Source organism: Syngnathus typhle, linkage group LG22 (assembly GCF_033458585.1).
Source record: "Syngnathus typhle isolate RoL2023-S1 ecotype Sweden linkage group LG22, RoL_Styp_1.0, whole genome shotgun sequence".
Taxonomy (NCBI): Eukaryota; Metazoa; Chordata; class Actinopteri; order Syngnathiformes; family Syngnathidae; genus Syngnathus; species Syngnathus typhle.
Genome location: NC_083759.1, coordinates 7937455 through 7958466, shown reverse-complemented (window position 1 = coordinate 7958466; position 21012 = coordinate 7937455). Strand labels below are relative to the sequence as shown.

Here is a 21012-nt window from a genome sequence, read left to right as displayed (position 1 = left end):
GTCCGCGATGGAGATTAAAAAACAAACAATATTTGACAATATATAATACAATTGTACCATGATTTTCTTCAAAAAAAAATTGTACCCATGTATAATGCGCACCCCAGATTTTAGGACAATAAATTAGTTAAATTTTGCGCATTATACAGGGGAAAAAAACGGTAAACCACAGAGACACAATAATAATAATAATACCGTTTTTTTCCATGTATAATGCGCAAAATTTAACTAATTTATAAAATCTGGGGTGCGCATTATGCATGGGTACAACAATTTTTGAAGAAAATCTCCCTCGAAATAAAACTTGAAATCACCTTTCTTCTTGTTTGTTGTCAATCGCGCATCGCATTCAGCCATCCTGCCCAACACACTTAGTCAGTAAAATTCATAATTGACGACACATCGTTTGATGCGATGGTGCAATCCTTGATGGTGTGTTATTGTCAAATATTGTTTGATTTTTAATCTCCATCGCAAACCGGATGTAATAAGGAGGCCGCCATTACAGAAGCGCAGAACGGATGCGCAAGACACGTCAGCTATATAAAGAGGGAGAGTTCAGTTCTCTACCTATTAGTTTCAATTCACAGTTTAATTACCGTAATTTTCGGACTATAAATCGCGTTTTTTTTTTTCATAGTTTGGGTGGGGGGGGCGACTTATACTCAGGATGTATGTTTTTTTTCACAAATTTTTACTTGATCATTAACACATCACTTACTTACCTTCAGTAAGTAAGTAGTATAGTTGACCACATGTTATTTTTAGTATAGTTGATCACTCCACATGTTTTGATATCTTTATCTTGAACATATTCAAAACATGAAATGAAACATGCTCTCGTATCAGACGCTTGCTCGATCACCTGCTCGTTTGCTGTCACAATGTACCCTACACAAATCCGAAACATTTGTTGCGGCTCCGAGTCACGACGAGGGGCAAGTTTTGGTTTCCAAGGGTGTTTTTATTCCTCTTCAAAGTCTCTCCCATACTTTTTCACATGTCCGCACGTCACATTCCTCTCTTTTCATTTTAACGTAACTGATCGCGGTGGTGCCTTTCTGGGCAGTCGGAGAAATCAACGGCAACAAAAAAATACATCCAGCCTAGTTAAGAAATCACCAGGAAGATCACCATGAAAATTGTGAATAATAAATAAATAATAATTATATATATTATATATTATTATTATTATAATAAATAATTGTGATAAATAACTGGAACATCACTCAAATATTGGTGATCCCGTTGAGAGTCTCACATATTTCTTTGCTATCGAGTTTGCTACTGCATGCGCGGTGATACTGACCGGCAGAATAACATCCGGTTGTTCCCAAAGATGATCTTTTTTCTGAAATAATTTTACGTTTACTGATTTAAGTAAGAGTCAAAATTTGGGTGCGTATTATACATGGGTACAGGCTTTTTTCCAGCATCGACATGCCATTTTTAGGGTGTGTATTATACATGGGGGCGTATTATACATGGAAAAAAACGGTAATAATAATGACGATAATATTAATAATAATAATAATAATGACGATAATAATAATGATGATAATGATAACAATGATAATGTTAGGTTTATTTTTCTAAACAACTCACAAATAATGAAGAGAGGATGTTTCCGGTTTCTTGCAAGGAGAATAGGAGAGCTTAATGGTTCTCACAATTCTAATCAGCTTCTCCTATCCACCTTTATTCATTTAGAGGTCCCTAGGTACATAATAGGCGGTGCCCCTAAAAGGATGGGGAATCAACAAGATCAGCAAAACGGCCTCCGCCCCTGACAGGTTTTTTTCATGTATTTTGGCAGCGTAAACACAAGCAGACATTTGCAGATAAGCTCTTTTGCACGTCATTTCATCATAAAAACACTTAATTACTTCATATCACTGAATAGCAGAAAGGTCGTCCTCGGCCGTTCCTCATATCTTCGGTCAGCTTGGGGTCGACAGCTTTCGATTCCTCAACTCCCTCTGACCTTTATTCCACATCAAAAACACTCTTCCCACAGCAACTTTAATATACTTTGTTAAACCATTGCATTCATAAATGTATAAACGATCATAATGAAATCATTACTCCATCAGATAATAATAATAATAATAGTAATAATGACGAATATGTTAGCATTAGATTTAGCCCCACACATCTAGAGGTTAAATTATGCTAAATAATAATAATACTAAAACAAAAATAAAATAAATGGAACACTAGTCCTAATAAGATAATGGGTCTTGTTGCCTCCGCCTCTGATTTTTCTACCAGAACCCGAGGCGGGTGGTTCCAAGCACTTGTCTGCTTTTAATCCACCGTCTTAGTCTTGCTTTGTAAGGGCCCGGCAGGTTAAAGGCGGGTTAATTGGCTCCCAACTTCTGACACCTTTGATGCCCCTGAGCACTAACTAGATGCAAATCACGGCCAAGGAAATGAATCTGGCCCATCATCTCCCACTTATCCAGGAGGGATGCGAGAGGCCACTTAAAAGGATCTAAAGCAGCAAAACGTTCTGATGCATCTCTTGCTAAAGCGCGCTACGTCCGAGTGCTTCTCTGGAATTGATGAACGATATGAAAGACGACGACGATCATGATAATGGGGAGACATGAAAAAAAAGCTTATTTCTTATTTTGACCGACCACTTCATTTATTGTAAAACAAGCAGAGGTGGTGGGAAACTTGGCACTTTGAAATTGGACCAGTGAATGTACTCCCGTTGATCAGATTTGAGGTTTAATATGAGCAGATGAATGAAAATGATGTATTTCTAATTATATCCAACCTCAATTTCAAGGAAATCTGTTGGTGTATTTTTTTGGGGGGGGCTACTAGTGTGTACACGTATTTTTGAATGCTTATGCGTTCCGTTTCCAGCGGGCTTCTAATTGGAGAGGCCTTTCATCTACTTTTCAAGATGGCTTTCCTCGGCGAGGCGATCAAAGGAACCCCCGATTAAAACCACACAAAAATACATTTTTGAGTGCGCGCAACTATGATTACTCGTCAGGAAAAACTACCAACCCCAAATGTCTTTTTTTCGCATTTTTTTCCTTCGTCATTAACCGCATTTATCTCATTACGCAATTTCTTAGCACTAAGTTGTCAAGTTGAATTTTGAAAGACGCCCGCTTTCTGTCGACCTCTTAAAAGCTTGATTTGGAATTTGGAGGATATTATATTTATCTTTTGCTACTATTTTTAATTGACAACTTATTTTAGGAACATAATCACAAATGCGTGTACTGAACTTGAAGGTGGTAATGAGAAAGGTTTTTATAACTTTATGATCTGATACATATATGAGTCACGGGGTGTGGCAAGTTCGCAGGAGATTTTGATTCTATGGGAGTGGGTGCTGCTTCGGTGAGAGCTGGTTCCGTGGGGGTGGGTGCTGATTATGGGCGATTCGGTGTGTGTGGGGGCTGTTGTCTTCCATCCCGTCTTTCGGCCTTGGCGATCATCTTTGGCCGGGTTCTTGGCTGTCTCCCTCTGGCACCTGCTGGTTTTATCTCCAAATGACCTTCCTGTAAACATTCTGCTCCATTCTTCCACATACACTGTCGCACCTCATCCATTCGTCATTCTTTCAATTTTGTCATTTTGTATGGATTTATGTGAGCTTTTGGCTGTGACAACATCAATTGATTAATGTTCCCTGACTATGCAAAGTTTGTTCTCACCACTTACCATGTTTTTGTTTGTTCTTTTGATACTCCATGTACTTGCTTACGTCATCATATTCTTAGTTTAATCATGCTTCCAACCATATCTTTTTTTTGTTAGGCAAAATATTTCCCTCTGTCCAGAACATTCAGTAGTAATCAAAAACTGGCGTCAAGCATTAGTCAAAACATAAGACACAATCAAGTACTGAACATTTTTAGACAACTTTGGCAGTGTCCGTGATTTAGAAAATCATCAGGCATGCATTAAACAGTTTCTTAAGGAAGTGGTCCCCAACCTTTTTTGCGCCACGGACCGGTTACATGTCAGAAATATTTTCGCGGACCGGCATTTATATAAATAAATAATACATTTATATAAATAAATAAATAATACATTTATAATAAATATATAAATACGATGAAATAAAATGATACGACTGACATAAAAACAAGTACAAATGACAAAAATAAAACTCACCATTACGTTGAATTAGTGGGAGCACTGAGTTTGGGAGTTTATCAGAAACGAGCCGGTCCCATCTAGACGTAATCGGAGACAATGACACCCGAAGTAATTAAGGTTTGTCTTTTATTGCAGGATGCTTGGTCTCCGTGTGTTGAAGCAGTTTTGAATGCTTCATTGCCTGGTTAGTTAGCCTGTCGCCACATATTAGCTTTGCGGGCTCGACTGGGGAAACATGTCATGTGACCGGGACGAGTGTCTTGAGCTGAATTAATTGATCGTCGAGATATATATTTTTCTTTCTGTGCGGCCTGTGCGGCCCGGTACCAAGTAACCCACAGACCGGTACCGGTCCGCGGCCCGGTGGTTGGGGACCGCTGCCTTAAGGGTCATTAAGCTATTCAGGCAGTACATCAAAAAACATTTATTTCAAAGTGCTCAGAAATATATATCAGATCATAAAGTTATAAAAACCTTTGTCATTACCACCTATCAAAAATGTGTAGTTATGTCTTCTTTATTGATTTGATGTGTAGGTATAATTTAATGCTTAAAATATTTCTTTTATTGCTTTAATATTTTGAATATACTTGTTTGCTTATGTACTTAATTCAATGAGGTTTGAGCATATCTGTTTTTGTAGCTAGGCAGGACTTTTTGTATTTTGACCCCATTCCTTCAAACAATTTTTTAGTTTTTTTCTTTTTGTGTTTACATCTATTTTTACGCTCGACGACTCAGCTTTTGACGTGTCTGACGTTGACGGCGCGAAATGCTGCTCTAAGAAACCGGATGCGGTCGTCCGCTTCTGCGACCTCATCCCATGTTCAATTGCGCTTGATTGTCGAAAAGCGCCCGCCCTCCTTTGACCTTATTTCGCTTTCGCTCTGGATAAGAAATGTATTGATGGGAAGAAAATTGAGTGTGAAGTACAATTAGGATTTTGGAGGAAGGTTTCAAAAGTTTTGCGAAAGAGCAACTCGTGCGTGCGTGTGTGCGTGCGCATGTGTGTGTGTGCGCGCGCGTGTGTGCGCGTGACAGATTTACTGTAGTCCCTGCCTCGACTTGATCTACTACAGCAAAGACGTGCTTTATTTAGCAACAAAGCTTTACGGTTCCGTCACTTTTTTTTTTTTCTTCCATCGCGGCTTGTTGCATCATTAGCAATAAAGGGGGGGGTGTCTCTTCTTTTGCGTGATATGGCAATTTGCATTTTGATGCTGGGAACACGGGTCACAGAGTTATGGACGTTGACAAAAATAAACGACTAACGGGGAGAGAACCCAACTTGTCATCTTGTTCATAGGATGGAATCTAAGTGAATTTATTTGACAATGTAGTAGGATCCTATTTTCAGATTTATTGTTATTGTAATTTATAAAATCTGGGGGCGCATTATGCATGGGTACAACAATTTTTGAAGAAAATCTCCCTCGAAATAAAACTTGAAATCACCTTTCTTCTTGTTTGTTGTCAATCGCGCATCGCATTCAGCCATCCTGCCCAACACAGTCAGTAAAATTCATAATTGACGACACATCGTTTGATACGATGGTGCAATCCTTGATGGTGTATCATTGTCAAATATTGTTTGTTTTTTAATCTCCATCGCAAACCGGATATCATACGGAGGCCGCCATTACAGATGCGCAGAACGGATGCGCAAGACACGTCAGCTATATAAAGAGCGAGAGTTCAGTTCTCTACCTATGTTTGTTGTCAATCGCGCATCGCATTCAGCCATCCTGCCCAACACACTTAGTTTGCTGTCACAATGTACCCTACACAAATCCGAAACATTTGTTGCGGCTCCGAGTCACGACGAGGGGCAAGTTTTGGTTTCCAAGGGTGTTTTTATTCCTCTTCAACTCCTCTCCCATACAGAGCTGCCTTTTTCACCATGTCCGCACGTCACTTTTCTCTCTTTTCATTTTAACCTAACTGATCGCGGTGGTGCCTTTCCGGGCAGTCGGAGAAATCAACGCCAACAAAAAAAATACATCCAGCCTAGTTAAGAAATCACCAGAAAGATCACCATGACAATTGTGAACACAGAAAGGTAATAAATAACTGGAACATCACTCAAATATTGGTGATCCCGTTGAGAGTCTCATATTTCTTCGCTATTGAGTTTGCTAGCGCATGCGCAGTGATACTGACCGGCAGAATAACATCCGGTTGTTCCCAAAGATGATCTTTTTTCTGAAAAAATTTTACGTTTACGGACTTAAGTAGGAGTCAAAATTTGGGTGCGTATTATACATGGGTACAGGCTTTTTTCCAGCATCGACATGCCATTTTTAGGGTGCGTATTATACATAGGGGCGTATTATACGTGGAAAATTACGGTAAATGGGAAGATGATAAATCGTTATATTGGGGGGAAAAAAAGCGACTTGTTGAGCTCAAAGGAAGTTTCCTTATCATTTCTCCAACAAAATTACAGGCAAGTCCCTCGGGGAAGGGAGGGGTCGTGGCGTCGACGCAGGAAGCGTTGCTAGCGCGACACATCTTCTTCTGAACTTTTTTTTTACTTCAGCATCGCGGCCGCTTCTTCTGTTTGCTTCATGCAGCAATTTTTTTTCTCATTGATCTGCGTGATGTTCATTCACCACCAAGCACATTATCGATTGATTTGTATCTTCACCGAGCTAAATTTAAGCTCCAGATCTCCTTCATGTCAGTTGCGCATTCCCGGCAAGGCTCTCTCTCGCTCTCGTTCTGCTCTCTCTTTCTCTCTCTTTCTCTCTCTTTCTCTCTCTTTCTCTCTCTTTCTCTCTCTCTTTCTCTCTCTCTCTCTTTCTCTCTCTCTCTTTCTCTCTCTCTTTCTCTCTCTCTCTCTTTCTCCCTCTTTCTCTCTCTTTCTCTCTCTTTCTCTCTCTTTCTCTCTCTTTCTCTCTCTTTCTCTCTCTCATTTTTTATCACTAGTCTCCTTATAAGTCCTGATAGTACCTCTTCTTTTCAAGACTTTAGGAAAGGGAGTTTGAATTAAAATGGGAATCGCTTGGCGTAATGAATATTTATGAAGGAATGTGAGAAGGATGCGCTTGTGTGGGGGCGGTGGCATAAAATGATGTTTATGGATGTGAGGATTGGAATATGATTTCAAGGCGGGCTTGTTATCAAAAGAGCCTGATGGAATGTTTTGCTTTGGTGGAGGCTGGCTTTTTTAGAATTGGGACCTTTTCACACGCTACCTGCCACTAAAGCAAGCGTTTTATCTGACTTCCATCACTCCCCCGCCCTAAACATCACAAATAACAAAAATATTGGAAAGATAGTGCTAAGCGGCGTGTTTGTCTTGTTCTTTGAACGAATTTTTCAATACAAATTGTGAATCCCTTGTCCTCGCTTTTGTGGCTGTAGCACGGCAACAAAATTGGATCAGCCTTTTTCATCTGTCATCTCCGCTCATCTAAAAGCCTCTTTCTTTAAAAGTCACATTAAAGCAGTGCTTCTCAATTATTTTCTGTTACGCCCCCCCCTAGCAAGAAGAAAACTATTCGCGCCCCCCCTCCCCACCCCGACTATCCTAACTTGTCTTGTAAGTCGTAAAATGTTGCACTGTCGCAAACGTGACAGAAGTAACAATGAGAGCGCCACTGCCCCCTGCTGTAGTAAACGCGCAATTACACTTTATTCTAGTACTGCCAAAAAAAAAGCCTGTTCCCCAGGGTCACACGCGCCCCCCCAGGAATAGCACCGCGCCCCCCAAGGGGGGCGCGCCCCACTATTTGAGAAGCACTGCATTAAAGACACTCGTGAATCTTGAAACATCATGCCAACACGATGGCCCAAGCCAATCAGTCTCATTTGCCTCGCATTAACTTTTTTTTCCCATCTCTTTGGTTATGATACAATGTGAGAGAAAGAAGATTAAACGTTATGGCTTCTAAAATATAGCTTTGTTTAAGTCTGCTAGCTTCATGCTAATGCTTACAAATAATGGGAACCGCCTTAGGCTAACGATTAGCGTCTACGCAGCGCTGTTATAAATGTTTAAGCAACGAATATTTCAGGACAAATAAATATTTATCCTCTGCAAAGAACAGCTGATTCTCTCTAAATATGAACTGGCATCATTATGTTACTTGACAGACTAAGGATCGTGTTTTCTTTTTCAAATTCGATCTTTATCTCTCGAGTGTCGTGTTAGCGCAGCCACACACCAATCGATAGCTGATTATCATCGCCAACAGCAGCACATCGGATCAATCTCGGTGCTTCTTCCGAGTCGTTCTCACCATGAATTGTAACATCTCGAGTGCCATCTGACGGCCACGACCTGTGCTTCCGTTATTGGATTCCCATTGGAAGACAGCGACGTGTATTTTATAACAGGAGCTGTGTCACGTCAACAGTAAATTTACGCTTTTTACCATCTCCTTTTACTGTTCCCTTCATTTACTTGCAGCCGAGATAACCTGTAGCATAGCACAAGCTTTCTGTCTTAAAAAACGGGATCATGTGAGGTCGGAAGCTTTTTGCTTCACGTGAGGTCGCCCGTTTAGTGGAAGCCGGCTCCGGGTGTGTTTGTGTGCCAGCGCCTCCTTGGTGATCCTGTTACATGCTTGTTTAACTTTGTGTGGGCGCCATCACTTGTGCTCCCTCTTCGCATGGCAAACTGCTCGTTTTGTCACTCCTACCGTTTTTTTCCGTGTATAGTGCGCCCCCATGTATAATACGCACCCTAAAAATGGCATGCTGATGCTGGAAAAAAGCCTGTACCCATGTATAATACGCACCCAATTTTTATGAATTTTTTTTTATATATATATATTTTTTTTTTTTTTAAGTCCCAATGATCGTCACACACGCAGGGAGGCAATGGGTCCCATTTTTATAGTCTTTGGTATGGTCTTAACTAGGCTGGATGTAATTTTTTTTGTTGGCGTTGATTTCTCAGACTGCCCATAAACGCACCACCGCGCTCCGTGCGCGCACGGGAAAGAGGCGTGCGGACGTGAAAAAGGCGGCTCTGTGTGGGAGAGACGTTGAAGAGGAATAAAAACACCCTTGGAAACCAAAACTTGGTGATTTCAAGTTTCATGTCGAGGGACATTTGTCACGTCTCGTCCCCAGTTTTGCTATGTGTCTAGGTTGCCATAGTTTCTGTTCGCGTCGCCCCTCTCTTCCTGTGTCACCTCAATCGATGTAACGTGTTTTGTATTTAAGTCCTGTCTGCCCCTCGCTCACCGTCGGATCATTGCATGGGTTACTGTCATGATGTCTGTTTGTTTTCTGTTCCTGTCTTTGGTAATGTCACCCTGTCTTTTTGTTCCACGACTTTGTCGGTCAGTCCTGTTGTTGGTTTTGTTTTCTAAAAAAAAAAAAAAAGAAAAAAAAAAATTAAAAAAAAAAATTTAAATTTTTTTTGTACCCATGTATAATGCGCACCCCAGATTTTAGGACAATAAATTCGTTAAATTTTGCGCACTATACACGGAAAAAAACGGTATTTCTGAAAAAAAAGATTCCTTCATCCAATCCTAGAAACCGTCAGTATTATACAACATACTACTGTGCCACATAAATCATGTACACCAAAAAAAACATCACCATATTATCCAATACATTTTGGTTTCATCCAACAGTCAAGTTGTCTGCATGAATCAAAAATGCTGTTTGAAGGGCCCGGAGTATGTAGATCTTTTTAATGAACTAAGCGCACTTCAAAGTCTTCTTATGAATATTCAACCTTGTATTTGTCTTTCTCGCATTCTCACTTCAGCTCCTTCGGCCTGACAGCCATCTGTCTGCTCGGCTTTGATGTGCGCCGCATGTTTCCACTTCCTCTGTTCCCAATGCCAACGTAACGTTGTCGCGAGGGCATCGTTAATGTATGCTTGACGAGAGCCCCGACGATTTAAGAGTTTGAGTCAGCCGAGTCGTCAAGGCCAAGGTAACTAATAGCTAATCCCCATCGTGTTGAGCCCAACAGAAACTAAATAATTCACAATCCAAAAAAAGTCAGTCACGGTTAAAATGTCCAAGTGTGGGTACGCCCTTCATTTCCTTCTTTTGGTCCCTTTGGACATTTGGCCTAGTAGCCTATTCATCACTTCATCTCTCAGTCGTTTATTTGGTCTCCTCAAAAAACTTCGTGTATAAGTCTCGAAAGCACGGGCGGGCGGCAGGGTTCGGCCTCAGGAAGTGTGTGTGTGGCATGTCCAAGTTAGTTTAGGGGACAGGCAGGGTGGGAAAGAGAGAGAGAGAGAGAGAGAGGTATGAAGAGGTGGGGAAGGGGGAATTACAATAATGAACAGCTGTGAAAACGAGAGAGGGGGCTCGTAGTGGGCCGGAGAGCCGCTCAGGCAGCCAGCGGCGCGGCGAGACCCCCCAAGAAACCCTCGAGGAGCAAACATCCAGCTTTCGGTGAAAATTGCGGCAGCCATGAGCGAGGAGTCATCTCGGGCGCCGGGCTGTCAGATGAACATGTGGCCTTAGACTCCGAGACCAGAAGAAAGAATTACTTGACCAAGTGCCACTTGTGATTAGGAGGCTCAGTTGACTTTTGGCACCTGATAACTTCCATGTGCCTTTGGAGTTGGAGTAATCCAGAACAAGGCCGGACGTCCCCGGAAGGCTTCATGCCCCCCCCAAAAAAAAGTGGAGGCAAGCAGGCGACGTTTCGACATCCCTCAAGACACCCGGCGTCTTATCTTCAATTTGCAGACTTCCAATCCAAGATTTGTTGGATCCTCAGTCGGAGAACGTCCCATTAATCGCAATTCCAGATCCACCCCAGGAACCATGCCTGGAGGACATTCCCGCTGACCTTTGACCCGACCCGTAGGAGGATGTAGAGGACCTTGGCGGGAGTGGGAGGAGCCAAATCACATGCCGCAATATGATTGGCTTAAACTTCAGTTTGCACGAACTACTCGGAAAGTTTGAACAGGTATTTATTTATCGAGACGATTTCTTTGCCCTCAAGGCAGTGCGATCACAAATTTTTTTTTTACTTTGCTTCCTCACCGTGGGTACACTTCCAATCGTAATTGCAGCCGTTAAATAATGAAGAGCGCATGCGTGCCGAGAGACCTTTGCATGAAATTACTTGTACTTAGACGCCACTTACCGCATCGGTGGCATATAATTAAAGTCCAAAGATGACAATTTTTGTACCGGCTTTTTAACCACATACACACAAAAGTAGAAAGTTACTTTGTATTTATTTGTTTGTTTGTTTGTTTGTTTGTTTGTTATTCCAACTATGCATTGCACGTCACTGGTATTTTACCATAATTAATATTGTTGCTGCGGGGCACCCCCAAACGACCAAATCTAATTAATTAGCATCCATCAACCACGACTAGAACGTGACATACCAGCAGACAGACAACCTTTTGTTGCACGCTGAGTTACCGACTAATATTTAGTTTGTAGTCTGAACACAGACTGTCTTTCACTCGCTAACTTGAATTCTAAAAGGAGCTTTTGTCAATGAATGTAGGTTCAACCAATGGCCACACAGTGTCTGTTTTCTCTCCCAGAGTGTACGTGTGTGCTTACAGTAAGTGTTTATTAGTTGTCAAAGTGCCTAAGTTCAAAAAAGAGGGAAGCACTCGGTTAATGACTTGAGTTACGTCCAGCTGGCTCAGCGGCAGCGCATGAATCTTGTTGACGCACTGTCATTGAGTGGACGTGCCAAATATTTAGCGTGTGTCATAAACATGCTCTTTAGCTGCTTTTAACACCATGGCTTCTGTTATCTTTATTTATCTGTGTTTTGATGTTCGACAATACGATATAATATCGATACAAAGAACTACGATACGATATTTGTCGATATCTTAAAGCCTGCTGCGATTCATTCACGATATATCGCGATATAGTGCTCTACGATCGATTTTTTTTTTTTTTTTTTAATAAAAAATATAGAACAATATCCTGATTTATAACAATTCATACGCAAAATCAACAAGGTACTGCAAACTCTTTATTTAGGAGATTACAAGAGTATTGTAGTATACAAAGTGCTTATTTTAAAACTCAACTTTGATGTCGTGTTTTTTCTTTAAATGTGCGGCGTGATTTGTGCTCCCTGAATATTTGATCACCGCATGGCAGGATTTACAAACTGCACGTGTCTTGTCCGTTGAGCCAGCTTTTCTTTGGAATCCAAAGTGCTTCCAAACGAATGACTTGAAGCCTAAAGGGGAGCAAATTTCCTCGTCTTTTTGGACACTAGCCATAGCACCAGCCCAGGAGCCGCGTACTAGTTGTCGACTCCCCTTTCACGTGCCTGCTCTGCTCACAACACAACGCCGCGGCGCGCACTGCTCCCGGAAAGAGGAAGCAAGCAACAATGAACTGGATTTCAAAATAAAGTCGCGTCTAATGTCCGAGGTCAAACACGGCGATATAAATCGATGTTTATGTTTAGCATCGATGCCAATAAATCGTAGAGCATTATATCGATTAATCGATGTGTATCGATGAATCGTTACACCCCTACTGTTAAGCAATTCTTCATTTGCGCCCCCACGATATTGCAAATTAAGTGATTTTTCTTTCAGGAATTAGGCAAGACTGAATTTATTGCAATAAAACTTTGAATCGGGAGTCACTAGTAAACAGTTTCCCCTCTCGCCGGTGGTTCTGTAACTTATCCCTGATGATAAATGAGGGTCTACTGTTGTGCTATAGTTGCACAAGTTGTGAAAATGTTCTCGACACAGTGTGATATTTTCTGCAGCAGTGATAAGAGCAAAGGCAGACATCGCTCAGGGAGTTGCACCCAGGTCGACATTCCGTGTCAAAGGAGAGAAGTTAAGCGCTTCACAGTCAAAGAAAGTCTCCAGGGCATTCTCCTAAAATAAAATATTACCTCGCTCCTGTGCAACGTGAATTCATAATTTTGTTGGTCGTTTTGCTTCTCAATTCCATTCAAGTGACTCTCTCTGTCTGTGCAGGACATCCAGGCGGAAATCGACGCCCACAATGACATCTACAAGAGTGTGGACGGCAACAAGTCTAAAATGGTCAAAGCTCTGGGAAGCTCCGAGGAGGCCGTGTTCCTTCAACACAGGCTGGATGACATGAACCAACGCTGGAGCGACCTCAAGGCCAAATCGGCCAACATTCGGTTAGTCCAAACGAGCTTCGGCCTCATTATCCGGGTTTCCTTGATGCTATTCCGGAAATGTCAAGCCCAACACTTAGCGTGTTTTTCACAATATATGACCCCAAAGACAGAGCCCAGTCCATAAAAGACAACACAGATGGCTCTTTCTTTATCGAGCGTGACTCGCGTGCCAGTGAAATATTTATGCGGTGTGTGGGCGTTGTTCGTCAGATACTGCACACGTGATTCGGCATGTCTGGCGTTGCGCTCGGGAGTGAAATATAGATATATACTGTATATATACCTCCGGAGAGAGCTGAGAGGCGCATAAACTTCCGATGGCACTGATAGACCCCAGTCAGCACAGTATGAGGGGCTGTGAAGAAAGCGTAGGTAAAATTAAAGTTGACAAGAGCCAGATGACCAGGAACATTCTGAAGAGACCGTAAAACAGACGCATCAAACCAAAGACAGTCACACATTATTTTTTGTATAACATGCAAACTCGCTACTAATATTTCCAAACGGACGCAGTGCCCACCTGGAAGCCAGTGCCGAGCGCTGGTCCCGTCTGTTGGGCCTCCTGGAGGAGCTGTGGAGGTGGATCTGCACGCAAGACGAGGAGCTGGCCAAGCAGATGCCTGTCGGTGGAGACGTGCCCACCCTGCTGCAGCAGCACAACCACTGCACGGTATGTTAGCAGATATTTTGGTAATGTCACAAAAGGGGGGGAAAAAGATTGGCATTATTTAAACGATAACACACATGACTAAATACTACCGTGTTTTTCAGACTATAAGTCGCGTTATTTTTCATAGTTTGGGTGGGGGGGGCGACTTATACTGAGGAGCGACTTATATGTGAATCTTTTCACAAATCTTCAAAATTAAAAAAAAAAAAAAAGTGAAACCGCAATGAACGAATCGCGATATAGCAAGTCATTACTGTCATTTGAACTTCAAGTGACGTCAGCGGAGCGGCGGTTGTTTAGATAAAGGACAAAGATTCAATCACGGGATGACGAAGATGACGAAGGGCCCCACGTACTACCGGCATCATTAGCGGCTTTGTTTGTGACACGGAGGACGAAGAGTTTGAAGGATTTAATGATTTGGAGTGACACAGAAGGTTCGAAAAACTGTTATGGCTTTTACGCACGCCCTGTCCTACTCTACGGAGCTCTCTTACCTCCGTGGATGGAAGTCGGGGGCCAGTGCTCGGCCGGGTGGCTGTCCGGGGACGGTGAATGGGGCTCGGACATGGCTTTTACGCACGTCCGGTCGTACTCGACGGAGCTCTCTTTCACCTCCGTGGATGGTAGTCAGGGGCTGGCGCTCTGCCGGGTGGCTGTCCGGGGTCGGTAGATGGGGCTCGGACATGGCTTTTACGCACGCCCGGTCCTATTCTATGGAGCTCTCTTCCACCTCCGTGGCTCCGGGGATGGAAGTCCATGCCGCCACAGGCCTGGAAGTCGATGCCGGTGCTTGGGGCCGTGTGGCGGTGAACTATTTATGTTATAGTTATTTGATATATTTTATTTCATGTAGCAACTTACAGTTCCAGTTCAGTAGTTGTTGGCTCGTTGAACTCTTGTTTTGTTAAATAAAGAGCCGTTTACCAAACCCACGTATTTCCTGGTACTTTGTTAACGCTACAATATAGTTATATACTAGATCTGTGGAATAACAACGAGGCTGACGTCAGCGGCGCACGCGCGACGTTGTTGACAGAGGACGAGGAATTTCATCGATGGATATAATTTGGAGTGACACAGATGGTTTGATAATATTATTCCTTATATAATAGTTATTTGATATATGATTTATATCTCGTTATATGGGCCTGTGGAATATTTTGAAGTGCAAGCGCTGTCAGCGGCGAGCACCCGGCCGGCATTGTTGACTTAAAGGACGATCGATGTATTTAAGGATTTGGAGTGACACAGATGATTTGATATTATCCATCCATCCATCCGTCCATCCATCCATCTTCTTCCGCTTATCCGGGGTCAGGTCGCGGGGGCAGCAGCTTCAGGAGGGACTCCCAGACTTCCCTCTCCCCAGCCACTTCAGGCAGCTCTTCCCGGGAGATCCCAAGGCGTTCCCAGGCCAGCTGAGAGACATAGTTTCTCCAGCGCGTCCTGGGTCGTCCCCGGGGTCTCCTACCGGTGGGACATGCCCGAAACACCTCCCCAGGGAGTGGTCCAGGAGGCATCCTGATGAGATGCCCGAGCCACCTCATCTGGCTCCTCTCAACAAGCAGGATCTAAACAGTGTTGACCTTGCACTGCTTCCCCCTCCTGAGGCGCCGGATGGTGGACCAGAATTTCCTCGAAGCCGTGCCGAAGTCATTCTCCATGGCCTCGCCAAACTCCTCCCACGCCCGGGTTTTTGCCTCAGCAACCGCCGAAGCCGCGTTCCGCTTGGCCATCCGGTACCTGTCATCCGTATAGTGCGCCCCCATGTATAATACGCACCCTAAAAATGGCATGCTGATGCTGGAAAAAAGCCTGTACCCATGTATAATACGCACCCAATTTTTATGAATTTTTAAAATAATTTATTTTATTTTATTTTTTTTTAAGTCCCAATGATCGTCACACACGCAGGGAGGCAATGGGTCCCATTTTTATAGTCTTTGGTATGGTCTTAACTAGGCTGGATGTAATTTTTTTTGTTGGCGTTGATTTCTCCGACTGCCCGTAAACGCACCACCGCGCTCCGTGCGCGCACGGGACAGCAAACGAGCAGGTGATCAAGCAAGCGTCTGATACGAGAGCATTGCGGTCGCATGGAGCGTGTTTGAAGTGAACAGCAGAGAAGAAAGTGTTGTGAAATAAAATACTACCTGTAATACGGATTTAGGTAGAGAACTGAACTCTCGCTCTTTATATAGCTGACGTGTCTTGCGCATCCGTTCTGCGCATCTGTAATGGCGGCCTCCGTATGATATCCGGTTTGCGTGTGTGCGCGTGTGCGTGTGTGCGCGTGTGTGCGAGAGCGAGAGAGAGAGAGCGTGAGAGAGAACGCTCAACCGTAGCGCGCCGCCGACCGCCCAACTGCACCGCGCTGGTCGATTATTGTGACAGAGCCGTCGCTGAAATTTAGAAGATATTTTTAAAGTCCTGATGTACTTTCTAAAATCACTGTCGCATTGCTTAAAGAGCGCCTTTGTGTTTTAGGATGAACAGCAGAGACCAAAGGAACAAGGCAAAGTGTTGTGAAATAAAATATTACCTGTAATACGCATTTTGTTATTTGCTGATTGAAACTGCTAATTAAACTGTGAATTGAAACTAATAGGAAGAAAACAACTCTCGCTCTTTATATAGCTGACGTGTCTTGCGCATCCGTTCTGTGCATTTTATTTCACAACACTTTGCCTTGTTCCTTTCTTCTCTGCTGTTCACTTCAAACACGCTCCGTGCGACCGCAATGCTCTCGTATCAGACGCTTGCTTGATCACCTGCTCGTTTGCTGTCCCGTGCGCGCACGGAGCGCGGTGGTGCGTTTACGGGCAGTCGGAGAAATCAACGCCACCAAAAAAAATTACATCCAGCCTAGTTAAGACCATACCAAAGACTATAAAAATGGGACCCATTGCCTCCCTGCGTGTGTGACGATCATTGGGACTTTAAAAAAAAAAAAAATAAATAAATAAAATAAATTAAAAAAAAAGAAATTTAAAAATTTTTTTTTGTACCCATGTATAATGCGCACCCCAGATTTTAGGACAATAAATTAGTTAAATTTTGCGCACTATACACGGCAAAAAACGGTATTTATTGTTTGTGCCTTCTTGTTTTTTATATTGCGTTGTTTACTTGTGTGTCTATCGTGTAATATGTCTTGGGATAGGGAAAACGTAATTTCGATGTCTTTGTGTGTCTCGGCATGTGAAGATGTTGACAATAAAGCAGACTTTGACTTTGACTTTGAAGTCACCCAGTAGAACAATGGAGTCCCCAGAAGGGTGGGTACTCTGAGCTGCCGTTTGGTGCATAGACACAAACAACAGTCAGGACCCGCTCCCCCACCCGAAGGCGGAGGGAGGGTACCCTCTCGTTCACCGGGGTGAACCCCAATGTCCAGGCGCCCAGCCGGGAGGCAATAAGCATACCCACACCTGCTCGACGCCTCTCACCGTGGGCAACTCCAGAGTGGAAGAGAGTCCAGCCCCTCTCAAGAGGGCTTGTACCGGAACCCAAACTGTGCGTGGAGGCAAGTCCGACTATGTCTAGTCGGAACTTTTCTGCCTCGCACACCAGCTCGGGCTCCTTTCCAGCCAGAGAGGTGACATTCCATGTCCCAAGAGCCAGCTTCTGCAGCCGGGGATCAGACCGCCAAGGTCCCTGCCTTTGGCCGCCGCCCAGCTTACACTGCACCCGACCCCTTTGGCCCCTCCCACAGGTGGTGAGCCCATGGGAAGGGGGACCCACGTTTCCTTTTCGGGCTGGGCCCCGCCGGGCCCCATGGGCGAAGGCCCGGCCACCTATATAACTATATCAATAGTTATTTGATATATAATTTATATATCGTTATATTGGCCAGTGGAATATTTTGAAGTGCAAACGCCGTCAGCGGCGCGCACCCGGCCGGCATTGTTGACATAAAGGACGATCGATGGATTTAATGATTTGGAGTGACACAGATGGGTTTATAAACGTGTTATTTATGTAATAGTTATTTGAATATTTGAATGTTACGTCAGGCCCGTTCTCAGCTCTTCGTTTGTGTTTGTTACGTTAGCATACCTATCGTTTAGCCTGTTGTTGCTCGTTAATGTCTGTTCTTGGTGTTGGATTTTGTCGAATTTCCCCCACATTGCGACATATACTCCGACCGACTCCGATGTTTTTTTTCACGTTATTGTGCATTTTATGGCTAATGCGACGTATATTCCGGAGCGATTTATAATCCGAAAAATACGGTACTAAATAGTGTTCTACCGTATTGGCCCGGAAATAAGACGGTGTTTCTTGCATTGAAATAAGACTGAAAAAGCAGGGGTCGTCTTACATTCGGGGTCTAGACATTATACGTATTCACAACGCTAGATGGCGCCAGATATCTTTAAAACGAATGCTGAACTTAACTCCCCAAGCCAAGGCGAAACCCTGTCACGACGAATAAAAATAAAAATAGCGGTAGCACAAAGAAGAAAAATAAAAAATACCGGTAAGAAAGAAAAGAGAAGAAAATAACAGAAAATGGAAAAAACCAGATGCCATTCATTTACAAATGTGATTGCACTTTAGTTTACATATTTAAATGTTAAGATATTAAGATGTGATAGATTGAATGAGGCAAAATAACCTGCTTTTTCTCTCGAATATATTGTTATAATCATTTGTTTCAGATGTACTGTAATTATTTTCTGTATAAAAATTAAATTTGTTTTTCAAAAAGTATTTTCTCAAATTTGAGTCTTGAAAAAGAGGTCGTCTTATAATTAGGGTCGTCTTATATTTGGGCCAATACGGTAATAGCTTAACTAAAAAACAAAACAAAAACATGATTGGCAAAAATTGTCTGAACGCTCCATTCTGTCGTTTTCATCACTGCTTAGCGGTTTGCTGAAGCCGCAAGAACATGGCGGGCTTGTAAATCACCGCGCGATAATCGCCGGTGTTATTATTCATCATCAGGCCGGTCGTCAGGCACTTCCCGTTAAGACGAATTGCGCTTTGCGGCAGTGCCCCACCAAAATAAATAATGTTTTGTGCGTCCTTGGTTATTAATCGACACTTTTATTGCAGGCAATCAGCAGCCGGCGGGCGTATAAAACTTGTTTTGTCGCAGTTAAATAATCAACCGCGCCAGTTTATCCTCCGAATCATTGTTCGCTTCTACCCCTCGTCCCGCGACGCCATCATTCCTCGCGTCTTAAGTAATCAATATTGACCCGTTTGTAAGTTTGTCTTCATTGATGTCTGTCGGCCGTTGTATTTATATATGACAAGCGCCCGGATATTGTTGACGTTTAATTGCATTCGGATGGACGAGGCAGCCTGCGGAGACTATTTACTCCGCTGGCCGCTACCCTCGGTTAGCTCGCGCTAGTCTTGACATTGTTATACGCCTCGCCGACGCGCGTCACGGCTTGCGCGCACCAAATCAGCTGTCATATCTTTACCGTTCTCCCATGTGACGATTTAGCCAAACATTTACAAAGATGTTTTTTTAAGGCGTATAGATCAGGCCAGTTTCTAGAAGAGAACTATAAAGTTCTTGGCTCTTGTACTTGCTTAACCTTAACATCGTGAGAGAATCATCAGTCACATTCAAGAGCATATTATGAGAAACCCTGCAGAAATATTGGTGGCTTGTGCCCCAAAAATTTTCATTAATATTACACCTTTATACATTAATATTGGCCCACATAATATTATAGTCAATATATTATTATCTAAAATAATGGCAGAGCTTGAAGGTTTCTAATTATAATCTTAAAATATGCTGTGTTAGCTACGAACGCTAGCCACAATTAGCTGTGATGTCACACACTGCTAAAAGCATGGGTTACAAAAGTTTAATGTAAATTATTTTCCAAGAAACAAAAGTTGTGTCCTCTCACACTTCTGGCAAAAATCCAGACTTTGGGGCCTTTCATTGAGCTGCCACTGTGATGCGGCGCAGTTGTACATCACTGACAAGCATCGTTAATAACGACAACGACGACAATCAGAACAAACGCTTGTTGTTTTGCAGAGGCCGCCTTTTCAAGTGCTGCTTGAATCAAATCACAGCGCCGAGGAGAAAAACAAAATCTTCCCTCCCTTTTATGTCTTTCTTTACGTGCTTCGCTATCAAAATTGACTATTTTATATCGTTGTTTTCTTAATAGAGTGAAGTCGGCGTGAAGACACTCAGTATTGTTGTTTCTATTTCTTCTGGATGTTAGGCCCCCTAAAAAAAATATCAAATTATAGTTATCTGGGATCCCGTGAGATAAAAGCGCTAAGCCACTTAGGGTGAGCAACGGATGTGGCAGTCATTAAAAGAAGAAGTCAGAATCCGAGCAAGCCGAATAATGGTCCAAGAATGACGAATATCAGAAAAAAGTTGGGCTAATTAAACATGTAAGAGTTTAACACAAGGAGAAAACTTTCCGAGTGTTTCTGTTCTGTTCTGTTCAAATCTTCCATAACGGCAATTATTCATCATCACGCATTCAATTAGCCGCTAAAAGGCTGTCGGCATTATCAGGCTCATTGAAAGCGCCGCTTTATGCTGTCCGTTTTTAGACTCCATCTTATCTCTGGCTAGCAGTTGCCTTTTCATTGGTCATTTGAAAAAAACATCTTGACCTGCTGCTTTCAGGCCTGAGCGTCACCAAAAGTCATAATTACGTTTGTTGAGCGGAAAAAGGTTGATAATTAGCCACTAGAATTTATTATAATTATGATGTCAGACTGATTCATGAGAGCAATTTGCTACATTAAGTACCAGCTAATAAAAGTTTTTGAGAGTTTTTTAATCCACCTTGTTTCGTGTGTTTACGATTCAAAACACTGAAAGTGGCGTGAGCAAGTAAGCTCATCTCGTTTCATCACGCCGGCCGGCAGCGTCTCACACTTCCTCCTCGTAAAGCAATCACACACCCCGATAGGCAATCAAGTCCCCCAAGGTCGTGCGTGTATTAAAACCAGAATAATTACACTGTTCTACAGCCCCTCTGCCCCTCCCCTCCCTTTTTTTCTCCCCAGCTTCTGTGTGTCTGTGAGAATCGCGGCAAAGGTTAAGCGAGCGTTCCTCATTGGGTCCAATCATTGTTATCACGAAGGCCATATGCTCGTACGTCCAGCGCTG

At 43.0% G+C, this 21012-nt stretch overlaps 1 protein-coding gene across 14 annotated transcripts in view; it reads left to right on the top strand.

The window, feature by feature from the left end:
• utrn (utrophin) overlaps positions 1–21012 on the top strand; it is an 85152-nt gene that overhangs the window by 41123 nt on the left and 23017 nt on the right. For 13 of the 14 annotated variants that reach the window (XM_061270586.1, XM_061270596.1, XM_061270585.1 and 10 more), the window contains 2 exons: positions 13050–13222; positions 13736–13892. In XM_061270586.1, the coding sequence (XP_061126570.1) occupies positions 13050–13222; positions 13736–13892 (330 nt within the window). Of the gene's footprint in view, positions 1–9499; positions 11033–13049; positions 13223–13735; positions 13893–21012 lie in introns of those variants that run through there. The other variant, XM_061270595.1, reaches the window with a different exon arrangement.